The sequence below is a fragment of the Brassica oleracea genome, chromosome C1 (genome assembly GCF_000695525.1).
Source record: "Brassica oleracea var. oleracea cultivar TO1000 chromosome C1, BOL, whole genome shotgun sequence".
In the NCBI taxonomy this organism is placed as follows: Eukaryota; Viridiplantae; Streptophyta; class Magnoliopsida; order Brassicales; family Brassicaceae; genus Brassica; species Brassica oleracea.
In genome coordinates, this window is record NC_027748.1 from 16171651 (window position 1) to 16192393 (window position 20743).

Sequence of the window (20743 nt, forward strand, 5' to 3'; positions counted from 1 at the left end):
ACCTTAAGAAATATTTCCTACTTATAAAACAATCTGAGACTATATGTTTTCACTGTGGACGACGTCAAGTCCATGTAGCAAAAGACTGTGGAGTTCATGTGACGAGGGTAGCAGATGAAATATTACCACCACCACCACCACCTAAGAGACAAGCACTAGAATCAAGGGTATTTCTTGTTTGTAATTAAGAATGAGCTGAGACGATCGCAAGTATGTATTTATGTATAACTTTTTGCATTAAAATTTTGATAAGTTGAAGTACTATGCACCTAAGTCTAGTAGTGTAGTCCTAGCGTGTTTTTTTCGGGGTTAGTAATGGGTGGAGGAGTAACTTCCCACGCCCCCACTAGAACAAACATATAGTTTTGTGAGTCTAAAATTATTAAGCTGTCGAACCTTCAAAAAATTCTCAAAATTGGAGGCCAGAAGAAGAATCGAGACAGTCGCGCCAGAGCAATGACAACTACGTGAGTCTAGAGACGTGCCAATGATAATGAGATCTTAGAGACAGAGGCGTCAGGTCTTAATGGATTGTGCCAGAAAATGTGTCCAAATTCTTCGATAAAAGAGGAAGATTGTACTTAATGGAATAAGGAATATGACATGGATCTTTACTACCGCGGCGTGGAATACCATTGGTAGTATACACAAACACATATGGAAGTTGCGATGATTTTTGGCAAGTTGCACCTGTGTGACACGTCAGTACAAGAGGATAACCATGGACTGGAATTTTTGGACCTGTTACACGCTTCAATTCAGGAACCGAGTGACTGTTGCAGGTGAAGAAGATGCATATATAGGACGAGATGTGGAAGAATGTTGTTTGATGGATTTCATAGTGCAGGCATATTAGTCGATAAAGGTGGAATGGTGAATCTAGTGTTAATTACTGCAAGAGTTGCATGTGCCATAATGGAAATGAAACATGGTAACTATGTATTGTTGTTGGTATGCCAAGGACATGATCTGATAAACATATGTTGCGTGCAAATGTATTTGGATGATAAGAAAAGTAGTTAAGGTATCTACCATTGATTGATACTGTTTACAATAATAGCTACCACTCGAGTATTAGAGAATGTTGGAAACCCTTATGCTTAACCAAAGTAGGGAAGAACTTGAATATAAAGCTGAAAGCGACCCAATAAACATCTAAGCAAGTGGAATTGCTTGATGTGGAGCCGAAGTAAACACATCACCATCGAATGATAGTAATGACAAGTGATGTATGGATTTAGAATATGCATAGGGATGCATGTTTTTTGAGGATGAGACATTTTTTATGAATTGATTTGGATTATAAGTTACAGGTGTTGGGTTATGGTACTTGAGATCGTTTGATTGTGAGAGGATGGATGTTGTGTCATGTCGGTTGGAATTCCACAACGAATCTCTGAGTTCGCAATGTGCATGTGCAGTATATCGTAAGGTTGTCATAGGACATGAGTTGCTTGTTTAAAAGCCATCATTAGATGGGTGTCATAGTTTATTAATGGTCAACAGACGTGTTGAGTTTGTAAACTGCAAAGAAACATTAGTTAATGGGACAATGACGTGTGGACTGTCTTAGTTCGATGGGAAAGTGATGTGATTTCAAATGTCGTTTGGATAACAATAAGGATCAGTAACCCAAGTTAGTTATGGGAGCCAGTGTATCACCAAGTGCCGATTTGTTTTTGAAAAAGCAATGCACCATAGTGCCGAATTGAATCCAAAGAGGAATTCTCTGTAAGTGGAGGAGAATTGCAACATGGCTAGCCCACTAGAGAATTAAAGCCCAAAAGAGAAACCCCTAAGATTTTCCTCCTTCTCCTTTTATCATCAGAGAAAACAGAGCTAAGCCGTGCAGATATTCCGAGCCGTCAAGACCTAAACCCTAGCCGCCACCGTTGGTGTCTCCGATCTGCCACCGCAAGCCCGCCTTCGCGCTTGTAAGCCTTCGAACTACATGTCATTCTTCTTCTTCTTAGAGATATTTCACTGGGTGTTACAAGTGTGATCCTAATCATGTTTCCTATCTTCTGTTGAGTGTGAGAGTGCAGATCTGTGGTTATGTTGTTGCATTCTTCTTCTTCTTCTGTGTGAGGACCCGGTTGTGAACTTCTCTCATGTTGTGTAATACCTCATGGAGTTAATCATTTGTTAATGTTGACCAAGATCTAGTTGATAATTTGTGTTGATGTGATGAAAGACATGTTGATTGTTATCAGATGAAAAGCACATAGAACGTGGTAGGCTGTTAAAGGATAACCAGTTGTGTGATAATACTGAAAGTTGATAACATTTTAGGGCATCATGACGCCGTTGATGAGACTTGAGGTTATTTTGTAGTGTGAAGGGTGCTGGTTGGGCGAACGCCGGTTGGGTGGAGAGTGATGAAGCCGGGTGTCCAGGCGGTTGGCTTGGGTACACTTGTGGATTAGAGAGTCTAGGAAATCTTGTTTGATGCATTATAGGCGATATTAACTTATGATTTGTTCTTGTTGTATTATGTGATCTGAGATGAGTTCATAGGTTCATATACTTACTAAGTAAACCGAATTACTCGCCCCTCATTCTTTAAAGTCCCGTTGTGGTGTCAATGCTTTTGGGAAGACACATGTTTTATTTCAAAATTTTCGTTGAGCTTTGGTAAGACTTTAGTATTGTTTTATATTTGGTTTTTAATTGAAATTAAGTTCATGGTAAGACAGTTTGGTAAGAAATAAAAGAAGTACTGAGCTTGAACATTCAAGTGTTGTTAATGTTAAAGTAAGATCATACGGATTGGGCCGTTACAATCTCCCTCTGGCCAATCAGTCAAAAACTTGTATAAGAAATTCCGAATGATGATGATTATTGGATCCAATACTGGATTATCCATTAAACCAAAAACTTCTTGCTCTATGTTACATAGCTTGACGTCTTCCTCTTCTTCTTTAAGTTACTAGACCTGCAAAAGCAAACAATGATGCTTTTTACTTCTTGTGTGATTCTCACATTCGGCCTCCACAGTGTCTGACTAGTCTTCTGATATTCTTTTTGTTATATTTTGTTTTTTAGGAGCAGTTTTCAGTTTAACAACACCACAACAGAATAAGATAGAGTGAAAGAAAAGAAAAATATTGATTGAAGAATTCTTATGGCGAGTTGTATAATTGTTTTACAATTTTATTTTATGTTGATTCATCTTCATCATGTTTTTTGTGGTGTTTATTGGTTTGTAAGCTTTTATATTGTACCTGTTTAGGCACATTGTATCTTCGGTGGAGTAAAAAAAAATTAATGAATAATATTATAATTAATTTATTTACTGATATAACTTTATCGATTGATATTAATTATGTATATACAATATTAATATTAAATTAATAATAGTAACTAATATAATTATTAAAACCATTTTAAATTAATATTAATTTTTATTTCAGTTACTAATAAATAATATAATTAATAACATCATTTTGAAAAATTGATGTAAATTTTAGCATCATTTCTTTTTATCAACATCATCATTTTTAAAAAGTGATATATACTGACAAAATTATTTACATCATTTGCATCATCACTTTCAAAGTGATTTATTTAAGTGAAACAAATTATTTGCATTATCACTTTTAAAGTGATTTATCTAAGTGAAACAAAATTATTTACATCATTTGTAACTAATACAAATATATAAAATAAATGATGAATCTTTTTTTTTGCAGTGTCTTGAGGTAGGGTTGGACCCGCCTCCAACACTTATTTTCCTTCTCATTATTTTAGATTATCTAACACAAATACCAAAATAAGTGTAACACTAACATGTCACATACATATAAAATAAACACAAAGCAAAAAGGTCATACATGACCGATCCAAATGTTAAAGACCACCACAAGTACAACTTATGTGGACGTAACTTATTGTACTCTTAAAAAAACGTGATGCTTATCTCAGCAGGAGGAGTTTCCATACTGGGGGAAAAGGAGGAATCTTCTTTTGCCGCTTGTCATATCTCGTACAAATACTTCTCAAACAATTTCATGTGTTCAGTTCGGAGAGCAATGAACAAGGATAAGCTGCCATCATTCGTGGGACTTGGTAGCACAAACGACAAACCCTCGAATGCAATTACACTAGGTCCCATAAATACGGGACGTCCCCAACCAAAGTCTGCATCGTAAATGGGTAATCTGACCCAGCTTGTGATTCCCAAATTTGGACAATTGTAGGTATGTGCACCACGGATTAGGGCTGACAGATCAGGTTGCATCTCCAGGTAGTCGAGAGCGGACCTCAGATACTCATCGTCCATGCGAGCCAAAACATCATGAATCAGTCCAGCAACATACGATGTTGGCTTTGACAGAAGATCCCCTGCAGCGGCCAATGGTGTGGCAGTAAATACGACGTTGCCAAGGTAACCAGGGGGCAGCTGCGGGCGCAGTCTTGACCGTCCATCAGTCGCAATGTACAGTTTGGTCACTTGATCGTCTGGAAACGCGCGAGCCTTCGTGACTGATCTCCACACATGAGCTGCCAACGTCTCGTACGAGCTGTAGCTTACTGGGTTGCCATCCTCCTTGGCTTTAGCCTTGAGAGCAACAAGAAGGTCGCGGGATAATTTGAAGATGGAGACGGTGGTATTGTCAGGATGGAGAGGGATCTTCATGGAGGGAGAAGGTTGGTATTCAACATGATGGAAAGTGGGGTGAGGTGGTTCTCTAGCGCGGAGGAGGGTACGATCGATGAAAGGAGGAAGGGTAAGGTCAAGACCGCGAGCCATATCAGACCAGGAATTGATGAAATGGATACTAGATAAACCATCACTGACATGGTGTTGAATGCCAACACCAAGGGAAACTCCACCACATTTAAAAAAGGTCACCTACAAGGGGATGAAGATGGAGAGTGAAGCTAGACAAAAGGAGCCAACAGTTGTTTGTTCACGATTAAAAGGGAAGTAAATCGACATTACTAAAACTCACATAGCACAAAAAAAAAGAAAAAAGAAAAAAGAAGACATATAAAAGGGAAGCTGACCTGTAAAACGAGAAGCGGGAATGTATGAATGCCAGGGGAGTAATCAACATGGGGAACAAGCTTGCTGAGATTGACGGAGGGAGCAAAGTCTCCTAAATCATCGATGACGGAGGGAGTATCGGCGACGATGAAGAGAGCACCCGCGGCGTTGCAGTCGATCTCGATACGACCATTTTCGTCCCTCCTCAAGCTGCCAGCAAAGGGGTAGAAAGGGACCAGGGCCTTGGCGAGGGCTTCCTTCAAGACCTGGGGGTCGAAGAAATTGGAGGCACCGTTGGATCTGTAGAAGTAGACGCTGGAGCTGTGGTACCTGGCAATGATGAGGTCGACGTTGGAGTTCCATAGGTAAGTGGATGGGGTCTCGGCCGCGGGGCGGACCATGGCGGCATTGCGGATGTTAATTTTCATAGTTTTGGTTGATGGATTTGAATACAATACACTACAGATGGTGTGGAAATATGAATAAATAAATGTGTACTTTTTATAGTATTCCTTCACTAGGGTTTTGACCCACGTGGGTTTGTTTTCTGTATTCAATATATCTATTCCTTCACCCACCCTCTTTATTTTTCCATCTATATTACCAACTCCCCCATAATGCCACATTCATTTGCTTGTCTCACTTTCATGTTGGTTGTAAACAATTTAATAGCAGAACATCGATTATGGACCTTTTAAGAAACACGGGTTTTGACCGACGTGGGTTTGTTTCCTATATTTTTATTTTATTTATATTAATTTAGTTTTTTTTTTTTTGTAAATGATTTTTTTTATAAAAGAAAGTTTGAAACAAAAGAGGAATCAAGATGATATGAAAACTGGAGCGCCCAATTGTCGTAAAAAGGTTTGAGCGGAATGCTCTTCACGCAATAAAGTATGCGGGATTAAAGCCAACCTCACATCCCCTTTAAACCTGAAGGATCATTACTTTAGTTTTTTTGTTAAGTGCCTTCTCTCGACTGTAATACGTAATTGTATTGTTCATCTTAATGAAAGCAAGAAGTTATTACAAAAATGTATTGTTTATTGCCTGATTGAAACTTTTTTATTTAGTTATATCTTTTTTTTTTGTGTCTTATTTCATCTTTAATTTAGTCATATTTTCCCCATTATCCTAGTTATTTTTTTTTTACTATTTTTGTGTCTCTTTAGTCAAATTTTAGTAAATATCGTTTTTCATGTTGGTTTTAACTTACATTTTTACTTCAAAATGTCTAGTGATGATTTATAAATTTAAATATATTAGATATTATTTAGTAATTTATAGACTTGGAAGAGAAAATTACATGGTTTTTAATTAAACTGAAAACTAAATAGACTTAATTTGTACCCTTTTCTGGATTTTTTTCATTTATGTATAAAATATGTTTTGAAAAGTAGTAAATACATATATGCAATGAGTAATAAGTTTATAGCTATAACTTGTAGCCTTTTCCATTTTGTTACCACATCTTTCCTCTTCAATGAGATTTTAGGGGGTTGTAAAGCTTAATGTTTTCAAGATGCTTTAAATCAACTTGTATCTTCTTTTTTTGGTAAAAATGTAAAAATATTATTACCATTTTTTTTTGACAGAAGAACAAAGAAAACAAATATCAGAGAAAATAAGTAAAAACTTAAACACAGACCCGATCTTACTCAAAACAAGGACAGGCACAACAAACCGTAGCCGCAATCCAGGGGCCTCAACTAATCCGCACAACCGCTTGCCGCAAAAAGAAGAGCCACAGTTATAACGAGAGTTGGAACCGGTAATTTTGACGTCTCCGATAATCCGTTCTTTATGATTGGCTCGACCAAGAACAGCTCTAAGTAAACTACCAAAGCATCCGCCACCACAAGCTACAACAGAGGCCTAGTAACAAGAAGGAGCATTTATTCGGATGCAAAAGCCACCAAGTAGCAACGCGCCAAGGACCTATACAAAACTTTTAGCCTTTTCCATTTTAGTCAATGCAATCCTCGATTCAGACTGTTGCAGGTCGAGATGATAGAAAAGTGCATAAATGATTATTTTTGAACTTATTAATAGAAGAGTGCATACACGCTGTTTTATAAATATATACATTTCTTCTATTTTTATAAATATGTACATTTCTTCTATTTTATACGTAATATTATTAAAGAAACATATAAATTTTCATTCTAATATCTATAGTATACTATTCAGTTTAAAATTTGAATTATTGAAGTTAGATATGTGTTTTAGCAGAAAAAAGGGTTAGATATGTGTTTGATAATACTTTTACTTACATATATGAATGAAAATAATGATAGGCTTCATCTGTAAATTAGTTTTCTTTAGCTGAACCCATTATTTAAATGAGTTACTAGGTGTTTTCCTGCACCATGTGCAGTAATTGTTTTTTTTAAAATCTAACTTATATTTAAAAATAATTTTTATTAAATATCATAAATTTTACTATTTTCTTACTAATATTTAATATAAATTTGATATATATTAAATCAATTTATATAAAACTAATAAAAATGATATAAAATTGTATAATTATCAAAAATTTGGTCTAAACAATATTTATAAAATTTGTAGATATATAAGAAACTAATGATCTTACGATTAGATATTTAAATTTTTAAAAAACTATAGAAATTTTTGAAAGATTTAGTAATACAAATTGTATAATTATACAAAAATAATCATATTTCAAAATTTGAAATGTTGTATATGAATATATTTATTTTATAGATGTATGAGCTATTACCATATTTTAAAAAAGTTTACCAAAAAGAAATATCAATATTGAATGTAATATATGAATTATTACCATATTCTAATAAGTTTGTCAAAAATATAAATCAACATTAAATGAATTTATCCATATCATATTTTTCTGGAAGCCATGTCATCAATTTCAGTAGCCATGTCATATTTGTTTTGTGAAACTGATTGCAGAGAAGACATGTGGTAAAATCACTTCGCAAATATAGTCTAGGGGATTTAGGTGAATAACCTAAAACTATTCATAAATTAATTAGGGAAGTGGATATGCACGCTGTTATGAATTCATATTCCCGTTGATACCCCTACGACAAGTAGTGAAGTGAAGCTTTACATGAGTTATTAACAGATATGGTAACATTGTGACAGATATGGTAACATTGTGTGATTTTATTACATGGGAGAGCACTTACTGCTACTGAGGCACTTTTTCACGGTTGAAGACTCTGCTGCCCTTCCAAAAGCGTAACCAAGCCTGGTATTTGGGTAATTACGCTTTCACTATCTAGTAGGGCTGGTTAGTCATTTGAAATTCGAAAATAATAGGGGTGATGAGTGTGGACGCGAACCGAAAGTTAATTTAGTTTTTGTATTTACCCTCGGGCCCGGGTTTTTTTATTCCGGGATTGTGGTTTTTTTACACTGTTTCGTCTGTAAAAGTAAAATGCGAAGCCGAGGACGGAGAAAGGCTACGACTTGGTTTCTCGGCGGCGGGCGGTGTAAATGTGTTCCGAAATCTAGATGGCGATGTCGGCGCGAAATAAGAGGGTTGGAAAGTCGGCGGGGAAAGGTTAGTTTTGTTATAAGCCGCCACTTCGATTTAAGGGATTAGGGTTGTTGATTTAAGACGTTTTCGTAGATTTTCAGATTGTTACGGACTCTTGTTACTAATAGGCGAATTTGTGTTCATGGGTTTGGTCCTTTTGTTTAATTAAAGGGTGTTTCGATGTGGCAGTTTTTTTGCATCTTCTAACCGTGTGGTCTATGTCGTTTGCTTTTTGGTCTTATTGTAGAGATTGCACATCCAACAGAGGTGGTGGGGAATCAGAGGTTACCATCTCGTTTATTTGCGACTGACAGATATCCGAGCAAACGCTTCAATTTGAATGCTTCCCTGGAGTACCTTCTACTGATTAGGGATGTGTTAGAAGGGGCCGATGAAATGGAGAGGCTGCTTGGGTCTTGCTTCGGAGTTCTATTTAGGTTGCAAGTGAGGAGGTGTGCTTTCTCTGCGAAGTTAGTACACGGGTTGCTAACGAGGCAGCTTGTAACAAAGAAAAGGTTAGAGTTGTGGCCTGTCTTTGGAGGTGACCCTTTGAGATTTTCATTGGCCGAATTTGGGCATGTGACGGGTCTTCCTTGTGGAGAGTTTGAAGAGGGGTATGTGGTTGATGACAAGGCACGACCAACTAAAGGAGATTATGTTTTCTCGGACAGGCTTTTTGGTGGAGGGAGACGTGATATAACCATCGCAGAAGTGGCTGCAATGGTTGCATGTGATAAGGAGATGCCACTTGTTAGGAAGCTGAAGTTGTGTTTGATAATCATAGTTGATGGAGTTTTGCTGGCTACAAATCAGATACCGAAGCCGTCTGTGAAGCATGTGAAGCGGCTTGAGAAGCTCGATAAATTCCTTTCATTTCAGTGGGGGCGGGAGTCTTTTTGGTGGACTATTAGCAGCATGATACCTCCGGTTAAGATGATTGGTAAATGCGACGACCCGAATGGTGTATTTTGTAGGAAGCTTCGCCTGGAGACCAAAGTCCTGGCCGGGTTCCCTTGGGCACTGCAGCTGTGGGCATTTGAAGCGATACTAGCCTTACTTGCTCGCCTATGGCCGGGAAACGACGAGCAGACATTGCTGACTTATGACGGGGACAAGCTTCCTCAACACACGGGGCTGGGCTTGGTGGATGTGCTAGACGCTGAGCATGACCCAAAGGTTAGTGCAGAGTTAAACCTTTTTGGTTGGTTGCTCTTTCGTTGATGTTGGATAACCTTTGTTAATTGCACGTCTGTACGAACGAAAACGAAGTACAAATTGGATAGTATGTAGTAGCGTGTGTACGAAATAATTGGATAACATGCGAGTTTGTACATATGTACTTATCTCTATTTAGTGTATTTTATGGACAACTATGTTTAATGGATGTATGTTTGATTGGTTACAGCTAACGGTGCAGCCGATGTATAAACCTTGGAAGGATAAAGAGGACGGTTGGGGGGAGTTTGACAGTTAGATATTCGATAGAAAAGTGGCTTACATGGTCGGCTTAGTGAAGACTGGGCACAAATTCAGCAGAGGCGAGTGGGTGGGTGGTGACGCGGACGAGCCAATGTACGATCACGAAGAAGCAACAAAGGACAAGAAGAGGAAGCAATATAGGGGCCCAAGCAGAGAAGAAGAAGGTCATACACTGAAGCAACGAAGGCTAAGCAGATTCTTCAGCAAGAAAGTGGCTGGCGGAGGACATGATGTTGAGGAATTGCATGCGAAAGTGAAAAAAATAAGCCAAGCGTTTGCAAGTTTGGAGAAGGTAGTTGTTAAGCAGGCTAGGGTGTTGAAGAAACTCTTAGCGAAAAGGAAATGAAAGTTTTCTAACCAAAAATTGAGTGGTGTCGGATAGAAGAGGAGGGAGGCCGTCTGTGTAGGCACTGGTCGAAAACAGTTGTTTGAAGGAAGCCCGCCTGCAGATTCTGATAGTAGCAGCGATGAGGATGGACCCGACCATATGAATGAGAGTGCTCCCGGGCAGGATGGCATAGGGCTGGAGGGGATGGAACCGGAATTGGTGACAGAACCGTCTGGCAAGATGGATGTTGTTCCTTTAGAAGCGGAAAACACCAGGGGTGTTGACAAAGAGGGTACAATGGTCTTCTTTGGCAGCGGGAGTAACACTTTCTACGTGACTGAAGATGAGGTATGGAATAACAAAGCCTTAGGTGGGGAGGGAGTTGTAGCAAATGCTCACCCACTGTCATATGTTAAGCAGAATGATGATGTTGGGTCCTTAAGAGGAAATGAAGGGGATGGTGTAGCTAGTGGCACTGAAGTGGTAAGTTGATTGTTTTTAAGGTCATGGTTGGAGTGTTTTTCCTTTTAATTATGTGTGTTTTTTTTGGGTAGGATTTTGGTGAACTAAATAAACTCGTGGATTAATCACACGGGATGCTTTGGTTTCTTCCCCCGATAAGAAGGTGAGTTGGGTTATTTGGTTAGGGGTTTACTTGTAGATAGAGATGTAAGTGCAATAACTGTGTTTGTAGGTGTGTGAGGACCATGCATCAGGAGAAGAGCATGAATCTATGGAGGAGACGGCTGCAAAAGTTAAGGGAGATGTTGGAGAAACGGAGGTTGAGAAGGTAAAAATAGTTGTTTTGGTTGTACATGTTGACATGATTGTGTACATGTGTGCGAAGAAGAATGGGGAACATATGGTGGATGATTAAATGACGTTTGTGTACATGTGATGCATGTGACAATCAATCAGGACAAGGATGAAGCCGTAGAGAAGGAAGCTGATGTGAAGGGACGTCATGAGGAGAAGGAGGATGATGTAAGTGAACTTATGATGTTTATATGTGTACAATATGAGGGAGTTGAACTTTTTTTGCGGTGGGTTAAATTTGCTTAGGGCCACGCGTTACAGGTTATTGAAGAATCTGGTGGGAGCGAAGGATTAGAAAATGAAGCTGATGAGGAGAAGGGAGATGTTGCGGAAAAAACATGCGAGGTATGCATAACTCTTTTTGTGTTGTAAAGTTTATTGGCTATACATGTGTGCAAAGTTGTTTACTTTGCATAATGGACACAATGAATAGTTGTACATGTGGATAAGGTCAAATACTTGTACATGTGTACACTGGGAGGTATATGTTGCTGAGCTTTAACTGAAATGTCTTTGGGTGTTGTTATGTTGAAGGTGACTGCAGCTGATGGGGTTAAAGGTGGGAGCGAGGATGAGAGTGATGAGAGTGATGAGGAGAAGATGTTGGCAAGAGAGGAAACTATGGTGGAGTTAAGTGATTCTTCTCCATGCCCACGGAGCGAGAAACATAAGCCAGTTGAGAGGGAAGCGGACTTAGCGGCCATTTTGTTGGCTAAGGAACAATTTACAATGGATAAACTCGTTCCGGAGGTGGAGGATCCTGATTATGCTTTCTTCGAAAGTGTCTTGGTTGCGAATCCTAAAGTGTATGCAACATATCTTTCTGATTTGAAAGTGGTAGGATGTGGCTAATTTGTCTGTGTCTTCTTGCAGGCTCCATCTCAATGCTGGGAACTACAATCTGGATAATCAGTTTTTTCCTGGACTTGGCGGCTCTTTGGAAATGGGTGTCAACAGAGGTATATTATTCTTGTAGCGGTTATTTGTGAAATATTTGGTAAACATGATTTTGTTGATTTGTTGCAGTATATGGAAGCATTGGTCGACTACGTGGGGCAAAGACATGACGAAAGGCTGAAACAGAGGCGATGCCTTTTCCTTAAGCCATGGTTTGTAGCCCATCTTCAAGGAAAAGCGCGGTCTTTCAATGCTGCAAAGTTCAACAAAGGAAGGGTGGTTGGTGATGGTAGGCTGTCATCTTTCTTAAAAAAGGAAGGAAAGAAATGGGGAGAGGATGTGGACACGTTGTACACTCCTATGATTTGGGATGGGAACCATTGGGTTGGGCTGTGCATAAGTTTGACTAATTGGAGGGTCCTGGTGCTGGATCCTAACCCCAAACTGAAGGATATGGCAGCAGTGTGTGGTTTGTTGGATTCAGTAGCACAGATGTTTCCGTATTTGGTGGAGAAGGTATGTCCACCACCAACAGAAGGGGTGAACTGTTTGGAACCTTTCATAGTGGAAAGAATGGGGGGGGGGAGTTACGAGAACAGGCGGAGTGGTGATTGTGGGCCTGTTGCTATAAAGTTCATGGAGCTCCATGTTTTAGGAAACCGGATGGGTTGACGGATGATCTAGTGGACCTGATGAGGAAGCAGTTTGCCATGGACTTGTACAAGGACTGGGTTGTGTCGCTATACATGGGGGATGAGATGAACTGAAAAGCTTGGTTTGTGTTGTGGTTTTATGCAGTACGGATTGTTGTAGGTTTTATTTTGTGTTTTTTGGTTGTATGATATGGACGTGTAAGTGTACGTGTTGGATTTATATAATTATGTTGGATTTATATAATTATGATATGGATGTTGGATTTATATGATTTTGGTGGATTAAGCTAATTATGTTGGAATTGTATGGACGTGTAGGTGTTTGTACAGATGTGCATTTACATTGATTGCACATGTGGATAAAGTTTAGACAGCTAAACCCTATGCAGTTTGTACTAGCTATCTGATCGAGGTACTTAGTTTGGCTTATGGTTCGGCGAAGTGTTCCTTGCTAATCTAAATTTGAGAAGCTCCTTGTAATAGCAGACAAATTCAATAGCAGACCAACATGCCTTTACATTGGTTGTACATGTGGATGAAGTTTAGATAGCTAAAGGTGCACATGAATATGAATAATAGGGTAGCTTGTTTGGGCTGGTACGTTCTAGGTTGTACATTTATTAACAGGTGCAAGGATGTTGGATTTATATGATTTTGTTGGATTTAGGTAATTATGTTGGAATTGTATGGATGTGTAGGTGTTTGTATAGATGTGCTTTTACATTGATTGTACATGTGGATAAAGTTTAGACAGCTAAACCCTATGCAGTTTGTAGTAGCTATCTAATCGAGGTAATTAGTTTGGCTTAGGGTTCGGCCTAGTGTTCCTTACTAATCTAAATTTGAGAAGCTCCTTGTAATAGCAGACAAGTTCAGTAGCAGACCAATGTGTCTTTACATTGGTTGTACATGTGGATTAAGTTTAGACAGCTAAAGGTGCACATGAATATGGATAATATGGTTTGGGCTGGTACATTCTGGATTGTAGATTTATTAACTGGTGTAAGTGCTTATGCAGGTTATCCAGATGGATACTAGGGTAACTGGTATGTGTGTACATGTTGTAGATATCCAGGTGGACATGAGATCATGTTGGGGTGTAGACCCTGCATGAACAAATTAATGCACGGACTAGAAGAAAAATAGTGAAAGTTGTAGCCATCGCAAAACACCCAATACATGTTCAATTGTTATTACATGCCATAAAACCAAAAACACAAAAAGGATTCTATTTGGGGGGGTGAATGCGCTATCCAAAAGGTAATTCTCAGTGTATATAGGATTCACCACAGTCAGATGGGGACAATGCAGTTGGTTCGGTTGTGACCGGTACGGCCACAGCGCCCACATTTGTGAGGAATAAGTTTTTTCTTCTTAGGGGGCTGCAAGAAAAAGCAAAGGCAATTATATGAGTGAAAGGTAAGGATTGATGCAATAGCAAGGATAGGATAGGAAAATTACTTGGATCTCTTCTGTAGATGCAACACGCTTATCTTTGGGGCATCCATATGGGCGGCGAGTCTATCGAATCAGGTACAGGGTGATCTCCCAAGGGGGCTTTAGGGTATATGACTCCTGCATAGGTGTCGATCCATGACTGTGTCTTGTTGCAATCTCCAAAAAGTTGGGCATAAGGAAGACCAATGTAGTCAGCAGCTAACAGAGCATGGCCGCAAGGAATTTTGAGTTTCTGGAACACTTGGCAAGTACAATTTTTTTTTTTCCAGAGAGACAGTGTTGGCATGACCGAAAAGTCCCCTAACTTGATAGCTCCAATCGGTGATGTTTGCTATCTTGCTGCCTTTAGTGAGCCTAATATGTGTCTGCATCACCTTCTCAACCTCCGGTGTGACAAAGCCCCGACATTTAGCTGATTTTGTTCTTCTTGCAGAGAACCATCGAGTTAACATTCGCTGAATAAACATGAACAGCTCGATGATAGGTGAAGATCTGGACTTGGTAAGAGCATTGTTGAGCTGCTCAGCTATGTTGCTGGTAAGAAGGTTGTAACGATTGTTGGGGAAGTAAGTCCTAGACCATTTTGACGTACCAATGCCTTCCAGGCAGGTGGCGCACGCTGAGATCAAAATCTTTTCGGCTGTAAGAGAATGCAGCCTCACAAACCATCTTTGCTAAGCCTTTGTTCTTGTATCGCGAAACAACATTCCGCATCAAATGGACAATGCAGGCTCCGTGATGGGACTTGAGGAAGACTTCTCGCATAGCTTTTAGAATGGAAGAATGACGGTCTGAGATAATGGAGAGGGCAATAGAGTCAGCAATTATCCTTTCAACCTTAGCAAGAAACCAGGTCCATGCGTGTTCGGTCTCACCATCAACCACCGCGAAAGCCAAAGGGAACACTTGGAAGTTTGCGTCTTGACCGCTGGCAGTGAGTAGTACCCCCTTGTATTTGCCGGATAGATGAGCCCCATCAATAATGAGGACATGACGTAGACGGTGGAACCCCTAAATAGATGCACCAAAAGAGAGGAAGGCATAGAGGAAGCGTGTGTTACCTTCCATATCCTGCTCAGTATCTATAGCAGTAACAGTGCCGAGATTGGTAGCTTTCAAACTCTCGAAATAGGAGTCAAGATTTAGAAATGAATCCTCCGCGTTGCCGACAATATCATCAATAGCTTGTCCTTTTGCCCTGTGGCATTTCATATAGGAAGCAGAGATGCAGAGATCTTCCAAAATAAGCTGAAGCTGCTGCTGGATAGATTTAGGACCGTTGGTGGGTTTGCTGTAGCGGGAACGGTAAACATGTGCAATAACTTTTGAAGTGGCCTTTTTCCTGTAAAGGTTGCGGGTATCGATAGTGCAGCAGCGATTAAGTTCGGCTTTTTTGATAGTGTAGTAGCCAAAGTTTGTAAGCTCTTTCGCTAGTATGCGCCAATCGCAATGAGTATCATAACAGCTTAGAACAAAGGAACGCCTAGTGGTGCGGGATTGCCTAAAATGAAATTGCTGCTTGATTGCGTAGATAGCAAGGCCAATTTGATAGTCCTGCTTGGTTGCATAGAGTTTTCCAACAAATGATTCCTCATCACTGTCGTTGAGATTCAAGTCAGGCACGTCTTCGGCTTCGTATGAAAGGTCATCGAAGAGTGGGGGGTGTCAAATTCCTCGTCACTGATCTCTGAGAGTGGCCTAGTATCGCGCACCGGAGGGGGGATGGGGGGACGCTGGGGGGAATTAGTGGACAATGGGGGTGGCGTACATCTGGACGTAGAAGGTGGTTGTACAGATGGATGCTTGTGTTGTACGCCTGTCGCACAGCTTGAGCCTGGTGTACAGGTGTACGTCGACGGTGTGGTGTTTGTACACCTGGACGCGGAGGAATGCTGTACGGGTGGGCCTCTAGATGGAATGTTCAAAGTTGTCCCCGTGTACAAAGGATTGGGTAGTACATGTGGAAAACTGTGAACGCTGCTTTTTTTTGGTTCAGACTTCCAATTGGAAGCGCTGGTCCCCTGAATGATGTGTGGAGCAGTTTTCGGTACATGGATGCCAGCCATCACTTCAGCTACATCAGAACCGCCAAGGTCTTTGTCAATCAAAGGGTCCCAGAAGTCATGATCATAGCCATGAGGTTGGACATCTTCAAAGTCAGGAGGCAGTTCACTCTCTAAAACGTTCTCGTCTTCCTCTTCTTCGGTCTTACAGCTGTCAAGAATGTTATATGGGTCTTCTTTGAACATCTCTTCTAGCATCTCGTCGCCACATGAAACAGTTTCGTGGATAAGTGAGAAGCGAGAGATCTTTGGTGGGGCTGGTGTGCTGGCGGGCTTGGTAGGGATATCTTCGAGGACATCATCGTCAGGGAAAAGTGAGAAACCATGAATTTTAGAGGCGCCTGTAGATGGTGGGGAAGGACAAGACAAAGGAGGGCGGGGGCTAGTAAAACGGTTGAAAAGGTTATGGTTTTTTTGGATTGGTTGGTTTGGGGTGGTGAAGGGGAAAAGGTTGTCAGCTACTTGGCTCACATTAGTTGGCTCGGGGTGTACTTTGAAAGTAACAAACAGATTCATTCCCTTGTGTGATTCAAAATGGTGGTAGAAATACAATATAGACCCATCGTGTGTCAGCATGACCAGGGGAGTTGAGATTCCGGTAGCGAGTTCTTTAGTGTTTGGCGGTCAATAACTCAGAGAGGCGGAGGGGAGAGCTTTAGTGTTGGGGAAATACTCCGTCAGCACATTTCTTTGCAGGTCAAGCAATGTCGTTGTGGGAGCGAGAGATACGATCTTTGACATGTGATGTTTGTCGATAGAAAATGTCCAACTGCCGTCGTCGGACATCTTCCATTCGCCGGCGATAACCATGACGTGGTCCGCCATGGAACATACCTACAAAACAAGTTAGGAACTTCAAATAAGTTAATTTGTAGTAAAACAAAAAGTTAATCAAAGTTTTGTTAACTAACCGCAATTTTTAGAGTGATAATCAGTGGGGGATTTCGTGTTTCTGGTTCAAAAGTTAATTAGCACAATTTTTTTTGGATGCTGATGAACAACAAACCCAACCAAAAAAAGCACAAGTGGGAGAAAGAAGAGAGATAGAGGTGAAGTTAATCTGAGCCGTCCAGATATTAGCTAGCTCATCGAACGGTTCTGGTTCAAGCCAGATAAATGTCTTGTCCAGATCTGCTTTTCCCATAATTAATCTCAGCCGTTGACAATGTGAGGAAATGTGTGGTTGGGGAGAAAAGTCCGCCAATTGGGTAACGAGTTAGTTGGGATGGGGTTGGGAGCAAACGAAAAACAAAGGAGCTAGTTGATAAAGTGTGTGTAGTGGAAAGTGACCCACCATGTAAATAAAAAGAAGAAATGTGACCTTAAGTGTTAATATTTAGCTTTACATTGTCAACTTAGATACTTGTCGCTATACTAGAGTCTAATAATGACACAAGACTGAGCTACTATACACAACTTAAAGAAAACTATTCTACGCAAAATTTTCTTTTACATGCAATTAAACTAGAGTGCTAACTTTTCCTCCCTGTCCAATATTTTCTTTAGCTTCTCTCTTCTTCCCAAGAAAGCTCTCTTAGATCTGATAACGTCCGGTGGCGATAATGTCGTCTTGTAGTTTCCTTTAAATCTTTTTATTCCTATGGTTTATGGTTCTACCTGCTTCCTTGTGTGTGCTTGTGTATCCGGGGACATTAATGTCGTCCGCCGGCTAAGATTTCTACAAATGTTTGCAAATTAGTTTATCAGTGTTTGTCTTGTCCCATATTAATTTACTAGTATCAAATTCTAATTGGTTACAAAACAATTTTAATTTTATTTTCTCTTAGTGAATGATCTCCTCACCTATGTTTGAGTGAAGCATGTGCGGCTGAGCTAGTCACGGAGACTATTTTTGGAGAATACAATTCCTGTTACCCAAAACCAGTGGAAGGTCCTTTATATATCCGGTTACGAAGACGACGATTATCCGGATAATAAATTCATGTTACCGAAACCAGTAAAGAATAAAATACAGTGTAAAAACCAGTTATATATCTACGAAACCGGGAATGAGAAGCATGTGTAAAATTTGATATGTTTGAGTAAAAATAGGGGAAAATTTAGAATTAAAACTAATCACAAAGCATGTATATTGTTAATAACCAGATATATAGCTCTGAAACTGGTAATGTGAATCAGGTGTGCAATTCGATATATTAGGGGTCGATTTCTAAACAAACTAATTAAAACCGGTTATATAGTAGCGAAACTGGTAATTTGAAGCATTCAGATATAGCATTGAAAACCGGTTATGGTAAGATGTTGTAACACCGATATATCATTGGATAAGCCAGAAGTTTCTTCTAATGGACCAAATGCTTCGGATGATCCACACATGTTCAATTGCCTGCGGCAACCTAAACATTCCGATAAATCTCTCTAGCATGCAAATAAATTTTGAAGCAGAGATGAAAGCTTTATTTGAAGCATATAAGGAAAAAATGAATTTTTTTACTCGCAACTTTCTTGCATTTACTTACTCATCAACGTAACATAAAACGTTGTGCTTGAGAGTGAATCCAAGTTAATGGTCCACTCGCTTTTTTATTCATTCAGTCATCGACAGCAAAAGAAAAGACGGAAACTGAGAGTAATATTAAAAGGTGTAGATCACAATGGAAAACGTAATAGTCTTATGTATTAAAAATTCAAAAGCCAACTTGTAAATAACGAAAACACAACACATGCTTGGGAAGGAGAGTACCTCAACTTCACAAATCATTATTCATTATTTATAAGAAGATATGCAAGAACAGAGATTTCAAAAATAGTTTGGATAAAGTTATGCTAGACTCCCTCTTGATTATCGTCCTCGACGTTGTAGCTATTGTTGATGCTCCAGTCACACTTCAAGGTAGATCTAGGCGACCCACTGTACTTGCCAAGCTTCTCGTTTGAGTAATTCATATAACACCACAAAAACAAGAAACGAAATTGGATGCGCTGTTTGTTCTGTGGAAAGGTTGGAAACAAAAATGTGGACTGTTTAGCTCGCCAGAAGAGAAGAAACATGTCGGAAAGGATGAACAAGGCGTTCACTGAACCCAAGAGGGTTGAAAAGGTATTTTTAGCCAAGTGTGACTAGATCAAGGAAGAAACATCAGAAGAAGGATGCGATTGTGTCAGAGTTGATCTTCACATAGATCAAGAAGCATAATTCTGGAGCCAGAACAAGAAGTTGTTCATGGTACATATATCGAAGTGCGTCACGAAATGATGCAAAGTGATCATGAGGAGAGTGATGATGGAATCACTCATAGACAATAGCAACGACTGCAGTGTACACTCGATGTGGATGAAGAGGGCCTTGTAGTCAAGATGATGACACATCAAGTAAGCCAGGTCCTCAACAGAAGTGAGTCGAGTGTAGTTTGATGGGTGCACAGATCATGATGCAGTACTTGTAATACCCGTGTGTAAGTGCTCAGCTTTTCTAAGTCCATCTCCTAACTTTTGAAATACTCGGCTCCATGGCAATACCTTAAGAGATACATTGTCATCATGATCACCTTTATTTCTTGTATTGAAATTTTTAGTTGTTTATTTATCCGTATTTAGAAAACTGATTACATCCACCAGTCTCGGTATCAGTAAAATGTTTGATCTGAACTAGCAAGAGGCCTATATTATGTAGTTCTCCAAAGCATCCGTTACTATGAAGTTGCTGCTATGATTAGTAACTGAACTAGGAAAGATCTTGAGGATATATAAACTGCATTGGCGCTAGATTCAGATAGTAATCCCTAACAAAACCAAGCCCATCTAGCTTAGAAACTCTGTCACACATCAAGCAAATGAAAAAAACTCTCCATCCTCAAGGTTGTCACCATCAATGCTCACCCTCTTAGATTCTTCAATGTAAACCCAGGGTGGGTTCCTGGTCCTTTGGGACACCAGTCAATAATTACAAGGTGGTTTTCTGTTCCTTAACAACTCCCACTTACACCTTACTTCTAGATACGTGGCTTACAAGCAAACTTTCTTTTAACCACTAACACTCCTAATAGCTATTACCAACTCTTAGTCACTCTAACTTGACTTAGTTAGCTTTTAACTAAACTGTGACTCTAATTATTCTTGTTGTAACTCCTAATTACACGACCCAAGTATTCTTTGACTTTTTTTCTCCTTCTCCTTCTCCTTTTTCATGGAAGCTTCTTTGACTCCACTTTTTTTTGTAAATTTTAATCAAAGGTTCAATTCCAACACCACTCAATTGAGCAATTCTAGGGGGGTTGAAAGATAAAAACACCTCTCTAAAACAAAAGCTCTCGCTTCTCTCTAACAGGAAAACCCTAACTTCGGCCCAGTTTATTTCGGCGCCGGAGACCTCCTCCATTTCCCTTCTCTCTTTTTCTTTTCCTCCCTTCCCTCTTTCTTCATGCTGGTCGAGATGCTCGATGCTCTGGCTCGACAAATCTACCTTAAGTTTCATACTTGATACATACGGTGGTGAGATCCGGTAAGTTCTGGAGTTGCGGCGAGACCAAAGAGACGGTGGTGTGGAAGGGAGTCGGCTTTTAGGGCTAACGG

General features: G+C 39.8%; 2 protein-coding genes and 1 long non-coding RNA gene across 3 annotated transcripts; 2 read left to right on the forward strand and 1 right to left on the reverse strand.

Moving 5' to 3' along the window:
• The first annotated feature begins 1691 nt into the window (after positions 1 to 1691).
• LOC106296008 lies at positions 1692 to 2640 on the forward strand. Its single transcript, XR_001261101.1, has 2 exons — positions 1692 to 1934; positions 2335 to 2640. It is a non-coding gene; the product is annotated as an uncharacterized LOC106296008 (long non-coding RNA).
• Positions 2641 to 3710: 1070 nt separating this feature from the next.
• LOC106342917 (shikimate O-hydroxycinnamoyltransferase-like) lies at positions 3711 to 5474 on the reverse strand. The gene is made up of 2 exons (XM_013782019.1): positions 5011 to 5474; positions 3711 to 4855 (listed from the first exon to the last, which is right to left on the reverse strand). Exons 1-2 carry the CDS (start codon positions 5416 to 5418, stop codon positions 3977 to 3979), a joined length of 1287 nt encoding a protein of 428 aa, XP_013637473.1. The 5' UTR covers positions 5419 to 5474; the 3' UTR covers positions 3711 to 3976.
• A 3017-nt stretch (positions 5475 to 8491) lies between these two features.
• LOC106333045 lies at positions 8492 to 9990 on the forward strand. The gene is made up of 3 exons (XM_013771531.1): positions 8492 to 8540; positions 8764 to 9692; positions 9922 to 9990. Exons 1-3 carry the CDS (start codon positions 8492 to 8494, stop codon positions 9988 to 9990), a joined length of 1047 nt encoding a protein of 348 aa, XP_013626985.1.
• The last annotated feature ends 10753 nt before the right edge of the window (positions 9991 to 20743 follow it).